At 42.1% G+C, this 14,477-nt stretch overlaps 1 protein-coding gene across 4 annotated transcripts in view; it reads left to right on the top strand.

Moving 5' to 3' along the window:
• LOC148183329 (arrestin domain-containing protein 3-like) overlaps positions 1-14,477 on the top strand; it is a 69,051-nt gene that overhangs the window by 38,220 nt on the left and 16,354 nt on the right. For 2 of the 4 annotated variants that reach the window (XM_088061549.1, XM_088061550.1), the window contains 7 exons: positions 1,984-2,131; positions 3,370-3,472; positions 3,951-4,207; positions 4,623-4,785; positions 5,608-5,762; positions 6,053-6,114; positions 7,393-8,749. In XM_088061549.1, the coding sequence (XP_087917675.1) occupies positions 1,984-2,131; positions 3,370-3,472; positions 3,951-4,207; positions 4,623-4,785; positions 5,608-5,762; positions 6,053-6,114; positions 7,393-7,474 (970 nt within the window). In that variant the 3' untranslated portion in view covers positions 7,475-8,749. Of the gene's footprint in view, positions 1-1,983; positions 2,132-3,369; positions 3,473-3,950; positions 4,208-4,622; positions 4,786-5,607; positions 5,763-6,052; positions 6,115-7,392; positions 8,750-14,477 lie in introns of those variants that run through there. The other 2 variants (XR_015773616.1, XM_088061551.1) reach the window with 2 other exon arrangements.

The raw sequence follows: 14,477 nt of genomic DNA, 5'->3' as shown, positions 1-14,477 counted from the left end.
AGCCCACAGCACAACCACACAGGGCATTCTCCTGGGACTTTGGAAGACAAGAGCTGAAGCCACAGGGTACCCCCTTCCCTCAATTGGAGGTGATGCCGCACGCCGGCACCACTCCGCATCCCACTCGCACATCTGACTAAGAAAGAGCTCCCTGAGACAGTCCCATACCAGTCCTCACTCCTGGAATTACAGAACCAAATGTACCGGAGGCTTTGCAAAACTTTGGCATGGAAAATTAGGGTCTCAGAGGAACCCCTCAACTCCTTCTGCTTCCTCTCCCCAAGGCCCTGCCCGAGCCGCACGCCAGCCCACAGCACACAGGAGCAACTCCCCTCCAGAGGCTCCAGCTGCCCGGGGGAAAGTGGGAACTCCTGGAGGAGGGAATCACTTCTAAAAATAACCTTGACTCTGCTCTGGGACCAGAGCCGTCACCCTGGGACACAGTCTTACTGAAAACCAATTTGGGGCAAAACCTTTGCGGCTCCTGGACCACAAGTCCCAGCCCCGTTTTGCCACTTTGAGGCTCCGAGACAGGAGCCCACAGGGAGGAAGGGAACCACACCAAGCGTCCCCACCATGACCCAGCCCCTCCCAGTCCCCGTGGTGGCATCGTCCCTGTCCTCACTCTCACCCCCCCCAGCACAGAAAATTTTTCTTCTTCAACAGCACAATACAATCCACTTCCTTCCAGAAAACAAAGTCAAACTTTAAATCAACAACCACACACATTTATTTACTCATACTCACTCACATCTGTCTCACCCTCATTCATTCTTACAACAAAACATCAAGGTACCTTTTACTTTCAAGTCACTTGTTAATATTCACCCATAGGTATTGTAAGGTATCAAATGTTCCAGGTTTCTTGGATTAATCCTCAATTTGGCAGCACTAAGCCAAAATTTCTTGGATTTAATCCTCAACCTGGCAAAGTTTTGGGGATCCTTACTTTTATCCTGTTTTCCCAGTGGATTGTGCCAGGAAAACCTTCGTCTCCCTTTTCCCCAAGGGGTCTAACGCCTCCCCTGAGACCCAGTCCCAGTCACCCTGGGGGGTATCTCGCAACCCCCCTTTGTGCTCCCCCGAAAAATATTTACAATCCTTGTTTCTTTGTGTCTTTGTGCACAAGAATTATGGAGCTAAATACAGTGGTTTAAGGAGCCTTTTCCCTTTCCTTTGCTTTATTTTTTTCTCCTTCTTGTCCATGGGGTATTTACCTGCAACCACTGATTCACACCAGAAGAAATGGAGTGGGGTCCACCTTTTCTCCGCTCAGGATCTCTCGGTGGTCACAGAGGTGAGGTGTTTATCCCAGAGTGAGCACCCACTTGAGAAAAACGAGGTTCGCATATTTTTAATATAAAATTTAAAAAGTTTAATAGAAAGACAATTAGGAGACAGAAATAAAGCAAAATGAACAAATAGAGCCAGGTGCCTCAGCATTCAGCCAAAAGCATGCTTTACTAACAAGGGATTGTCCCTTAAAAACACAAATCTTTTGCATATTCATAAATTCTTATGCATGATTCAAATATTCCTCTTAAGTTTTAGATGTTTCTTTGTTTAGCTTCAACTCTCCCCTTCCCAATAGATTAATCTTTGCTCCGTGGAGTCTCACACTCCCTGATAACAGAGGTTCAATAAATTCCTCCCTTGGAGCTCCAGTCACCGCTGACTTCATCAGGATAAAATAATCTGGGAATGCAGGGTGGGTTTTCTGATTATCTTTTCATTCTCTGGGTTATATGAACAAAAGCAGTCTTTATTTTAATACTCTACTACAGCCTAGGAAATAAACACATATGACACTAATATTTCTAAGTTTTGTTAATAGCAGAAAAATAAGATACTATATTAATATAGCAAAGTTCTCCAACATTATATATATAGCATTCATTTTAATATTTGAGAGAAGCCAATCATATAATATGCACTTATAACAAGAGAAAAACTTTACTCAACTTTGACTTTTGTCCTGAACAGACCACTTGCTACCTCATTCGAAGGCAGGCACGGCAGTGTGCGGTATTGGGTGAAAGCTGAATTGCATCGGCCTTGGCTTCTACCAGTAAAATTAAAGAAGGAATTTACGGTCTTTGAACATATAGATATCAACACTCCTTCGTTACTGGTAAGAACTGACAGAACTACTCACTCCTTTTCTGACATAAAAATAATAAAGTATAAGAACTGAAACAACGTCAGCATGTAACTTTACCTAATATTTATTTGCTAGTTTAAGTACAGCTCTTATTTTAAGTATTTTATCAGTTTAACAACTCTTTAACTGCAGGTATTTTGAAGGCTAAGTTATCCTGTACTTGGAGTTGCTTGATCTTTAGAAGATGTAAAATGCATTTGTTGGTCTAAACTGATACTACCAAATTGTAGACTCTCATTAAGGAAGAAAATTTGGTTAACTGATCCTCTTAAATTATAAATAAAGGATAATCTATGAAGGAACAATGCAATGCTTAATATTTTGGTGAGGGACTGCTAATTTGAAAATGCAAAGTAAAAAATTTAGTGCATAATTGATAATTTCCATATGGATATTTTTCTACTGATGGGGAGGAAATGATCGCAATTCTGTATGATCCTTTTCTGAAATATCATTTTTATTAAAATAACTTTAATATTGCAACAGCTTTCATAGAGGATTTGATTTCAGTCTGGCCTAAAAATCCCTTATTTTATCCCCTTCTCAAATTTTAATCTAGAGGGGAAAGAAAATTAGAAGACCATTGAAACCAATTTCTTGTGTGTATGGGTGAAAAATCAGCTTGCAAAGGGACCTTGCACAAACTCCATGAAAATTGAAGGGCTCTCATTTGACTTTAGTGGACTTTGGATCAAGCCCTAAATCCTGGTGTTGTGTAAAATAAGTCTTTTAAACATAGATGAAACAGGATTATTCAGAAACAGAGGAAATAGCAGGAGTAAAGGTTACAGTAGTTTAGCTTAGTTATTTTGATTTGGAAATGCATGTTAATGGAAAGTTTGAAGATGTTCTAATTTACTGTTAGTTAAATGAAAAGGTCTGCAGCATTATGTTGGGATGTGTAGGCTATGAAGCCTTTTGTTTTAAGCTATACAGTATTTTCTCTTAGTATTGTTATAATTGTGGCTGTAGTATGGAGGATCGCAGAAAAAGCAATATGAATACACCAGTGGAATTAGGACAAACATTGTATCTGTATAATGCTGTTTAAACTGCTTGAGACTTTTCCTATGAAAGCAGCTTTGTTTATCAAAATATGTACTAATAAGCACATTATGAAAATTATTATTTTCCTGTGTTGGTTTAAATAAGTGATGAGATTGATGGAGCTCCTAATTTGATGGGAAATACTTTTCTTCTTCTTGCAGTCACCCCAAGCAGGCACAAAAGAAAAGACTCTATGTTGTTGGCTTTGTACCTCAGGCCCAATATCTTTAAGTGCCAAAATTGAAAGAAAGGGCTACACCCCAGGTATGTGATCCTATAATTAATTCTGTGTGGTTTTCCTTCCTTTTTAAAGATGTAGTCTGTACTACTGTTTTTACATAAATGAAACATTAAGGATATTTGTACCACATCAGTCTGCATTTAGCAATCTTCTCGTCATACCCTGTTAACTAAGACAGCACTACTTGTATCTCTAGATGGTTCAATGACCTCATCTGTTAGACTGGCATGTTTTGGGTGCTAGACTGGTATCTTTTTTTGGATGTGTTGTTTTCTTTTTCCTTTTAGAACAGCTCATGAGGATCTTGTTTCTATTAGCATCAGTGGATGCTTTTTTTTCAGGTAGAGCAGTGATAGCAGCATTGTTATAACAGTGTAAAGAATGTGAAAATTTGCTTAAGCTGCCTTGTAAATGTAAAGAGAAATTGAAATTCTGGTGTGTTTTGTTGAGTTTTTTGTTTGGGGTCTTTTTTGTTGTTTTTTTTTTTTCTTTTTGTTTCAGGTGAATCAATTCAGATCTTTGCTGAGATTGAGAATTGCTCTTCCCGTATGGTGGTGCCAAAGGCAACCATTTACCAAACACAGGCATTCTATGCCAAAGGGAAAATGAAGGAAGTCAGACAGCTTGTTGCCAACCTCCGTGGGGAATCCTTGTCATCTGGCAAAACAGAAACCTGGAATGGCAAACAGTTGAAAATTCCACCTGTTTCCCCTTCAATCCTTGACTGTAGTATAATCCGTGTGGAGTATTCGCTGATGGTATGTTGGGCAGTCTGTTTCCCTCACGAGAGTGAGTAGCTTCCAACATGCCATACAAATTTCTGGTACAGCATTTTGTGGTCATTAGTTATGAAAGAAATACATGTTCTGGTATTAGTGTCATGACAGGAGGTCTGGTAAGTAAATTTAGTTTAAAACATGCAAGTTCTTAAAGCAGCTGTCTGTCAACTAAGCAAATGTTTAATGAGTAGACTGCATTTCCATGTGAGGGCTCATGTTAAGACTCTTCTTAACTTGAAGAGCTCATGTCTCCATAGGGGCATGGGCCCTAAAAGGGGCTATTAGAAACAAGCTTATCATGAAAACTTTCATAGAAAGATAACTTAGGCTAATACTTATGAAATGCTGATAAAACCCCACATTTTAATCATATACTTGTTTCATTTTTCTTCAGGTATATGTCGATATTCCAGGAGCTGTGGATTTATTCCTTAACTTACCACTGGTCATTGGTACCATTCCTCTACATTCATTTGGTAGCAGAACATCAAGCGTAAGCAGCCAGGGTAGCATGAACATGAATTGGCTTGGTCTGACTCTGCCTGAAAGACTAGAAGGTAACTTGATAATACAAATCCAAATCAATTCGCTACTCTCTTATGTTTTTTGTCTACTTCATTCATTGCAGTCTTATTAACAGAGTCAAATTACATCCTTTTATAGTAAAGCCCACAGGAAATCCATTGTGGATGTTTTCTTGCCACCTGCTTTTTCTGTGTAGAGCAAGAGATTTTTTTCCCTCCCTGCCTTTCGGTCTCTAGGACAGGCAGTGAAATCTAGTTTCTTTGGAAAGTGGCAGAAATAAAAGCACAGGATACCATTGTAGCTGTGCATAACTTCATTGCTTCCACTTCCAGGATCCCAATTGCATCCTTGGTTATAAGGCCTTGCAACCCATAATAGCAGTTTCTGGGCTTTCTCATCAGCTTTAGTAGCCAAGGCTTTGTGAAAAGATAATATTCTTTTCTATGGGAGATCTCTCGTGGCCAAAGAAAGAATTATGTATTTCCTTCCTTCTCTTTTTGCATGTCTAATATCTTGCTTTTTTTAAGTACAAATCCCAGACCTGGAGATTTCTGGAGTACAGAGGACTGCAATGTTTTGTCATTTCTACCTGTACAGAGATTAAATTATCTTTGGTCTGATTTAAATTTTAAGAGAATAATTAAGTCACAATAAACAGTGGTCAGTCTGTCTTTGAACATAAGCTCAATATCAGAATAATACAAAATAGTCTTCCTTTTTTGTTTAACAATTTTTAAGTCATTGTTTATCTGCTGGTGAATCTTTCAGTGGCTGAAGTTTAATATTTATCATGTTGCATATTATGCCATGCCTAAGAACTTGTTGTTTGAACTGTGTGTACCTTCTCCCTCCAGCACCTCCTAGCTATGCAGAAGTGGTCACAAAGGAAAACAGACAGTCTGACCTTGCACCTGTAGCTGCTTTTGATGATTTTCAGAGAGCACTGCAAGGACCATTGTTTGCATATATCCAGGAGTTTCGTTTTCTGCCTCCTCCCCTATATTCAGAAGTAGGTATATCTGTCAGACTATGATGATTTATATATTGTTTGCGATTGATTTTTTTTGTCTGATGAAATAAGTTTATAAACCTGTTTCTCCTTCCTAAAATTGGAAGAAACCATTAAAATGATGAACATGGAATAAGTTGATTTTGAAGAGGATTTTTGTTTGTTTGCAAGATGCAGATGAATTGCATCAAGAGTTTTCTATGCCTGTTTTACAGCATGGAATAGTTACCCTTTTAATATTTTTTTTATTATTATTTTTTACATGAACTCTGCAACCTTAAATTTAAAAGGTGCTCCATGAGGTGCCTTGGCTTCTCCATCATGCTATTTCCTGGAGCTGCCAATCTGGGAGGTAATTTTTCTTGGCAGCACGCTTCCCTAGTCTAATACTTCCTGGAAATTTTCAAAGTGTTGTTTGCCATTTTAGAAACATAATTTTTAAAAATTTGTGTATTAAAAATAAGGTTTCAACTCTTTCACCTCTGCTGCTTCCTAATATTTTATAGCAACCACTAAACTGTTTTGCCTGCATGTGTGTTTAAATTCTGCCAATGTAGGCTTTTCAGAACTTTCATGTAGAAAAGCGATGTATTGGTATTAATTTATGACTTAAGTTTATTGAAGCACACAGTTCTTCAACACTTTTGGCCTTCACAGAACTAAAAATGCAGCCACCATGAATGAGATGCAAATTTCAAAGCTTTTCATGTTTTTTTTTTTTTTCTTTCTTTTTCAAGAAAAAGAAGCGATATAGGACAAATGAAAAAAGTGCCCTCTGGCCAAATTTTGTCTGAATTGATCCACTTTAGGAAAATAGCAGTATGTAGCACAACCCCCCCCCCCCCCCCCCGCCCCGGCTTGAAATGCAGAAAAAAGGGCTATATGAAGTTAACTGATCCAATGTTGTCTGAAAGATGCAATGTACACTTAAACTATTCTTACATCTAGTTTTTGAGACCTAAGTTAGCAGACTTGTACCCTTTATTTTTCCTGTAGAGAGGAAGAAGAGGTAAGGTTTAGAACACATTAACTTTTTGAAATATCCCATAGGTTATTTGAGGATTAACTACTTTAATTTAAAAGTAGAATGATTTTTTTATTGATACATTTCTGCCATTTCAAGAAAAACTTCTTCGCTTCTCTCAATTAAATATTTCTTAAATTATGTTGCCAGTGATATGTGTCAAGTCATCTTATTTTTGTATATATCAGATAATTCAAAAGACTTCTGTGTGAGTAAAGGAGAAAATTATTTTTATAGCAGTTATTCATGCTTATCCTTAAATTGCCATCAACTTGTAGTTTAAAGTCTTCCACTGGATCTAATATTTCTATTACTGTTTATCCAAAGTTTTGTCTAACTAGAACTTTTTCAATTATTTCAATAACCCTTGGACTGGAAATGCCACATATCATTATAATTGTCTTAAACTTGTGAATTTTGATTTTTATTCCTAGCAAATGATGCTGAAATGCACTGCGTTGTTGTGGCTTTTATTTTTGTGGGGTTTTTTGGGTGGTTTTGCTTTTGCTTTTGTTTTTGTTTTTGTTTTTGTTCTGGGTTTATTGGTTCAATTGTTTGGTTGCTTTTTGTTGTTTTGGGTTTTTTTTTTCTTTTTCTTTTGGTTAGATTGATCCAAACCCACATCAGCCCACAGATGAGATACCGTCTTGCCCCTCTCGTTGAAGGAATCCATAAAAAGCTGACTTGACTTGGTTTTGAATCATACCTTCTGTGTTGAAGATCAAGGTGTCATAGTGGAGACTTGCTTTTAAAGGAAATGGTATTGTTCTTGCCTGTATGGTGAATAAATGAAAAGAACCTGTGATCATGCTTTGACACCTACAGCACATCATAGGACTTCTCCACATGCTTAAAAACCTGCGTCCCCCTCCATTAAATAGTGGCACATACGAGGAGCAGCCTTATTATAATGCAGTCAGGTGTTTCAAAACACTCAAACCATGTTGTAAGAGAGGAATGGCTGCTTTCTATGATTCTATGAAAATTTGCACATGCTTATTACTTATGTTACACTGTTAAGTGTCACTATGACTTATTCTCATTTGTGATGGACTGTTGTTACCACACCCCCCCATTGTTTGTGATCTGCACAACAAGGAACAAAAGACAGCTTTGCCAAAAAAAAAAAAAAAAAAAAAAAAAGAAGAGATGAAGGCTGACAAATGCCCTGACTTTTTATTTTCTTTAAATTCCTGTAGCCTGGACTTTACCTGCATATGCACATGCTCAGAATTGTCCTAGTAGACTGATCCTGTATCACCTCTTCAGCTTAGATCCTATTGTGGATTTATTTACAAACATTACACGCCTTCAAAGTCAATCCTTGCTGTATGTTTTGCAGCCAGCTGTAGTAGACAAGCAACAGATAGGTGGGGGAAGAGATAACAGAAGGAAACTAATAAGAGACATAATCAAGATTGTATACCTTCTTGATCTCTTCAAAGAATTTGTTGCCTTTCTGCTTTTATTGCAAAGCAGTGTTTTTTTTACAGACTGCCTAAAGATCACTTAATCTCAGGTGAATTCATCACTTGCCAAACTGTTAGAATGCTATTTGTTTTGTTATGTTGTACTGTTATTTATATTTGTGTTTTGGTTTTGTTCTTTGAGGGGGATTTTGAACAGGGACATGCGCAAAACTTACAAAGTGAAAGCAGCACCAGCAGACACTAGCAAAGTGTGAAAAAAAAGTGTGAGAAAGGGATAACCATATGCTGTCCAGGGCTCACGGGCAGAGATATCTTAACTATTAGGGATGGGAAGGAGGTTTGTTGGTTGGTTTGTGTTTGGTTTTATTTAAATAATATGTAGTTACCTAATCATCAAAAATTATATATAAAATGAGTGTCCAGTAGAAAGTGTATTTCAGATTGCAAGAAAAAATTGAACGATGGCAACTAAGCAGCAGTTCAGTTTGCCCGTTTGGTATTATCTTCAGGGTTTATGATACGCTGTCACAGAATCATAGAACACCAGATTGGAAAGGAGCTCAAGGATAATCTGGTCCAACCTTTCTTGGCAAAAGCATGGTCTCGACAAGATGACCTAGTACACCTAAAAAGTGTCCAATGTTGGGGAATCTGCCACTTCCCTGGGGAGATTACTCCAATGGCTGATTGTTCTCATTGTGAAAAATTGTTCTCTCATGTCCAATTGGAATCTCCTGAGGAGTAACTTGTACCTATTACCCCTTGTCTTTTCCATGTGACTCCTTGTAAAAAAGAAGTCTCCATCTTCTTTGTAGCCACCCTTTAAATACTGGAACACAGTGATAAGGTCTCCCCTTAGCCTTCTTTTCTCAAGGCTGAACAAATTCAGTTCTCTCAGCCTTTCTTCACATGGCACCTTCCCAGTCCTTGAATCATCTTTGGTGTCCCTTCTCTGGACCCTCTCCAGCCTGCCCACATCTTCTTTTGTATATCAGGGACCAAAAGCGAACACAGTATTCCAAGTGCGGCCTGACAAGGCACTGAGTAGAGCGGGAGAATGACTTCCTTATCTCTGCTGTTGGTGCTCTTGTTAATGGAACCCAGCATCCTGTTGGCTCTCTGCCACAGCAGCTCACTGTTCACTCATATTCAGCTTGTTGTCCACCAGGATCCCTAGGGCCCTTTTCACAGAACATCTTCCCAGAGGGATAGATCCCAGCCTATGCTGCATTCCTGGATGATGTTTTCCAGGTGCAAGATGTTTGTCTTTGTTGAACTTCATAAGGTTTTTGTTAGCCCACTCTTCCAGCCTATCCAGGTCTTCCTGCAGGGTGGATCTTTCTTCCAAAGTGTCCACTTCCTGACTCAGCTTGGTATCATCAGCACACTTTATCAGGGTACACTTGATTCCATCATCCAGATTACTTATGAAGATATTAAACAGCATTGGGCTCAGTATCAATCTCTAGGGGACTCCACTTGTGACAGATTTCCAGTTTGAAAAGGAGCTATTTACCACCACCTTCTAGGTGTGGCCTGTCAGCCAGTTCCCCACCCACTGCATAGACCACTTGTCTAGACCATAACACATTAGTCTCTGTAGGAGGAGGAGGCTGTGGGAAACAGCATTGAAAGCCTTGGAGAAATCCACGTAGACAGTGTCCACTGCTTACTCCACATAACCAAGCCAGTTACTTAGTCAATAGAGGGTGATCAGGTTTGTTAAGCATAATTTGCCCTTGGTGAGTCCATGCTGGCTTTTCCCAATCCCATGCTTCATTTGACTTCTGATAGCCCCAAAGAAGATTTGTTCAATAACTTTCCCAGAGACTGAATACGACTTTGTCCTAGTTTAGGGCAAATTTGGGAGGAAAACTCCAAATGGGGGTTTCCCCAGGGAAATGACCTGTCCCCCCCCCAACTGGTCCGGGAAAGGGAAAAAAAATTCCTTGGAGAGAAGTGGAAAAAGCTGTTTATTTAACAGAAATTGAATAATATTAAATAATAAAACCTCTCGCTGTTTGATGGGATGGCAAATCTAGGAAGAAAAGTCCTTTTCATGTGGTGTAGCTTGGCTCGCTCAGGTTCTTATCAGTCCCTCTGGTGTTGGAAAGTGCCGAGGCCCAGGCCCCGGTGGGCCACAGGCGTGAGCTCCTGGGGTTTGGCTGGGTGTTCAGTCCAGAGCAGGTTTGCACAGATCCAAGAAAAAGGGAAAAAAACAAAGGTGCAGGGAACTCCTCTGCCTCAGCTATCTAAAACTAACTAAAAGCCAAAGAGAAGCTCTGTCCCGCTGTCTGTCCGTGCTGCAGACACCACAGTCCAGGAGCGGGATGTGGGGGAGTGATGTTTTTCTTTAACACAAACTGCGCGCTTCTTCTTCCCCCCACACTTGCTCTCAGAGCCAGTCTTAAAGGTGCAGAACTTTATATATAACATAAACCAGACGATTGGGGATACCAGTATCATAAAGTCACCCCAGGACATTCCACCCCTTATCCCCATATTGTCAACTTATTATCAAAATTAATATATATATATATTTTAACTCTACAACACATACATTATATACAGACAAGGGCATTCATTCATGATCCTCACCCAACAATCAGATCTCCCTGAGGTACACATCGTGTTGTTCCATCTTTCCGCATTATCCACCATGTGCAACCCGGTCCCTGAGCAAAAACAACCCCACAAATGGGTTTGTCTGCACTCGAAGTAGAATTGATCTAAACTGTCTTTCCTAACAAACCTCTGAGATGTACCGCTGGGACTTTGTCTCCATCTACTTTAGGCAGGGGCTCGGATTGGGCTGGGCCTGCTCGGTCGGTGGAACCTCGGGTGTTAACTATCCATGTGGCCTTTGCTAGATGCTGCTCCCAATTTTTGAAAGATCCCCCACCCAACACTTTCAAGGTAGTCTTTAACAGTCCATTATACCTCTCCACTTTCCCAGCAGCGGGTGCATGGTAGGGGATATGGTACACTCACTCAATGCCATGTTCCTTAGCCCAGGTGTTTATAAGGTTATTCTTGAAATGAGTCCCATTGTTTAACTCAATCCTCTCAGGGGTACCAATGCCTCCAAAGGACCTGCTTTTCAAGTCCCAGGATGGTGTTACAGGCTGTAGCATGAGGCACAGGGTAGGTTTCCAACCATCCAGTGGTGGCTTCTACCATTGTGAGCGCGTAGCACTTGCCTTGGCAGGTTTGGGGCAGTGTGATGTAGTCAATCTGCCAGGCCTCCCCATACCTATATTTGGACCAACGCGCCCACCATACCATAGCGGCTTCAGCCGCTTGGCCTGCTTGATCGTGGCACACGTCTCACAGTCATGGATGACCTGAGAAATACTGTCCATGGTTAGATCCACCCCTCGGTCTCGTGCCCACTTATAGGTGGCATCTCTACCCTGATGGCCTGAGGCATCATGGGCCCATCGAGCTAGGAACAACTCTCCCTTGTGTTGCCAATCTAAGTCTATCTTTGACACCTCTATCTTTGCAGCTTGATCCACCTGTTCATTGTTTTGGTGTTCTGCATTAGCCCTACTCATGGGGACATGGGCATCTACGTGACAGACCCTCACAGACAGTTTCTCTACCCTGGTGGCGATGTCTTTCCATTCATCAGCAGCCCAGATTGGCTTTCCTCTGCGTTGCCAGTTGGCCCTTTTCCACCTTTCCAGCCATCCCCACAGAGCATTGGCTACCATCCATGAATCAGTGTAGAGGTAGAGCTTTGGCCACTTCTCTCTTTCAGCAATGTCCAGGGCCAGTTGAACAGCTTTGAGTTCAGCAAGTTGGCTTGCTCCACCCTCTCCTTCAGTAGCTTCTGCGACCTGTCGTGTGGGGCTCCATACGGCTGCTTTCCACTTCCAGTTCATCCCTACAATGCGACAGGAACCATCAGTGAACAGAGCATAGCATGTTTCTTCTGCTGGCAGTTGGTTGTACGGTGGAGCTTCTTCAGCCCGTGTCACTTGTTCCTGCTCCTCTTCATCAGTGAGACCAAAGTTTTCACCTTCCGGCCAGTTTGTAATTATCTCCAAAATCCCCGGGCAATTTGGGTTTCCAATACGGGCGCGCTGCGTGATGAGGGAGATCCACTTGCTCCATGTGGCATTGGTGGCATGATGGATAGAGGGAACCTTTCCTTTGAACATCCACCCCAGCAATGGCAGTCGGGGTGCCAGGACAAGTTGTGCTTCTGTGCCAATCACCTCTGAGGCAGCTTGGACTCCTTCATAGGCGGCTAAAATTTCCTTCTCTGTGGGAGTGTAGTTGGCTTCGGACCCTCTGTAGCTTCGGCTCCAGAATCCCAGTGGTCAGCCTCAAGTCTCACCAGGCACTTTCTGCCAAAGGCTCCAGGACAAGCCATTGTTCCCGGCTGCAGAGTAGAGCTCGTTCTTCACATCTGGTCCTGTCCTGACTGGGCCAAGGGCTACCGCATGAGCGATCTCCTGCTTGATCTGAGCAAAGGCTTGTTGTTGTTCAGGGCCCCACTGGAAAGTGTTCTTTTTGTGGGTGATCAGGTAAAGAAGGCTCACAATCTGACTGTACTCAGGAATGTGCATTCTCCAAAAACCTATGGCACCTAGGAAAGCTTGCGTTTCTTTCTTGTTGGCTGGTGGAGACATTGCTGTGATCTTGTTGATGACATCAGTAGGAATCAGACGCCGTCCATCTTGCCACTTTACTCCCAGGAACTGGATCTCTTGATCAGGTCCCCTAACTTTGTTTTTCTTGATGGCGAAAGCGGCTTTCAGGAGAACCTGGATGATTTTCTCTCCTTTCTCAAAGACCTCTGCAGCCGTACTTCCCCAAACAATGATGTCATCAATGTACTGCAGATGTTCTGGAGCCTCACCCTTTTCCAGGGCAGCCCGAATCAGTCCATGGCAGATGGTGGGGCTGTGCTTCCACCCCTGGGGCAGTCGGTTCCAAGTGTACTGCACTCCCCTCCACGTGAAGGCAAACTGAGGCCTGCATTCTGCTGCCAGAGGAATGGAGAAAAATGCATTAGCAATGTCAATAGTGGCGTACCACTTTGCTGCCTTGGACTCCAGCTCGTACTGGAGCTCCAGCATGTCCGGCACGGCAGCGCTCAGTGGTAGAGTCACTTCATTCAAGCCACGATAGTCCACAATCAATCTCCATTCCCTGTCAGACTTGCGCACAGGCCAAATGGGGCTGTTGAAGGGTGAGTGGGTTTTGCTGACCACCCCTTGGCTCTCTAGTTCTCGGATCATCTTGTGGATGGGGATCACAGCATCTCGATTTGTCCGATACTGTCGGCGGTGCACCGTCGAGGTGGCAATTGGTACTCATTGCTTCTCCACCTTGAGAAGTCCTACTACAGATGGGTTCTCTGATAGTCCAGGTAAAGTGTTCAATTGCTTGATGCCCTCTGTTTCTACAGCTGCTATGCCAAATGCCCACCTAAGCCCCTTTGGGTCCTTAAAATACCCGCTTTGGAGGTAGTCTATGCCCAAAATGCATGGGGCCTCTGGGCCAGTGACAATGGGGTGTTTCTTCCACTCATTTCCAGTCAGGCTCACATCAGCTTCCACTAAAGTCCTGTGATGCCCCTGTCACACCAGCAATAGAAACAGATTCTGCCCCTACATGTCCCAATGGGATTAGCATGCACTGTGCACCAGTGTCAACCAAGGCCTCATATTTTTGTGGTTCTGATGTGCCAGGCCAACGAATCCACACAGTCCAAAAGACACGGTTTTCCCTAACCTCTACCTGGCTAGAGGCAGGGCCCCTCTAAGCCTGGTTCTCCTTCTTTCCTTGGGTATATGTCTTGGAGGTTCTTTCAAGGGAATCAGACATGTCATCATCATCATCATACTTGTCAGTTTGACTACAGGCTACTGGAGCGGCTTTCTTTTTGATGGAGTATCCCCTCTGAGTCTTGCTCTCTTCCAATTCAAGTATCCATTTTGCCAGGGCAGCAGTAGATTTTCCATCCCATCTTTTCATGTTTTCTCCACAGTCACGTAGGAAAAACCACAGCTCAGCTCGTAGCTTTTTCTCCCTATCTGGGGAACTTCTGTGTTGAGTACCTTGCTCCTGGTCTGTACCGCCGAGACTGGAAGAAGGTCCTCCCTGAGTTTCTTGAAATTCTCCTCCATTTTGTCTTGGAAGTTTTGCATGCATGTTCCCATAACTGCAATTGTTGCCTGTATGGGGCCATGCACGGTATCTGCATATGCTCGGAGCTTCTTCGCCATATCCAGCACGGTCTCCTCC

This window comes from Pseudopodoces humilis, chromosome 12 (genome assembly GCF_049639895.1).
Source record: "Pseudopodoces humilis isolate 2021_Gansu_Grassland_sample_001 chromosome 12, ASM4963989v1, whole genome shotgun sequence".
NCBI lineage: Eukaryota > Metazoa > Chordata > Aves > Passeriformes > Paridae > Pseudopodoces > Pseudopodoces humilis.
This window is presented reverse-complemented; position numbering and strand designations above follow the sequence as displayed.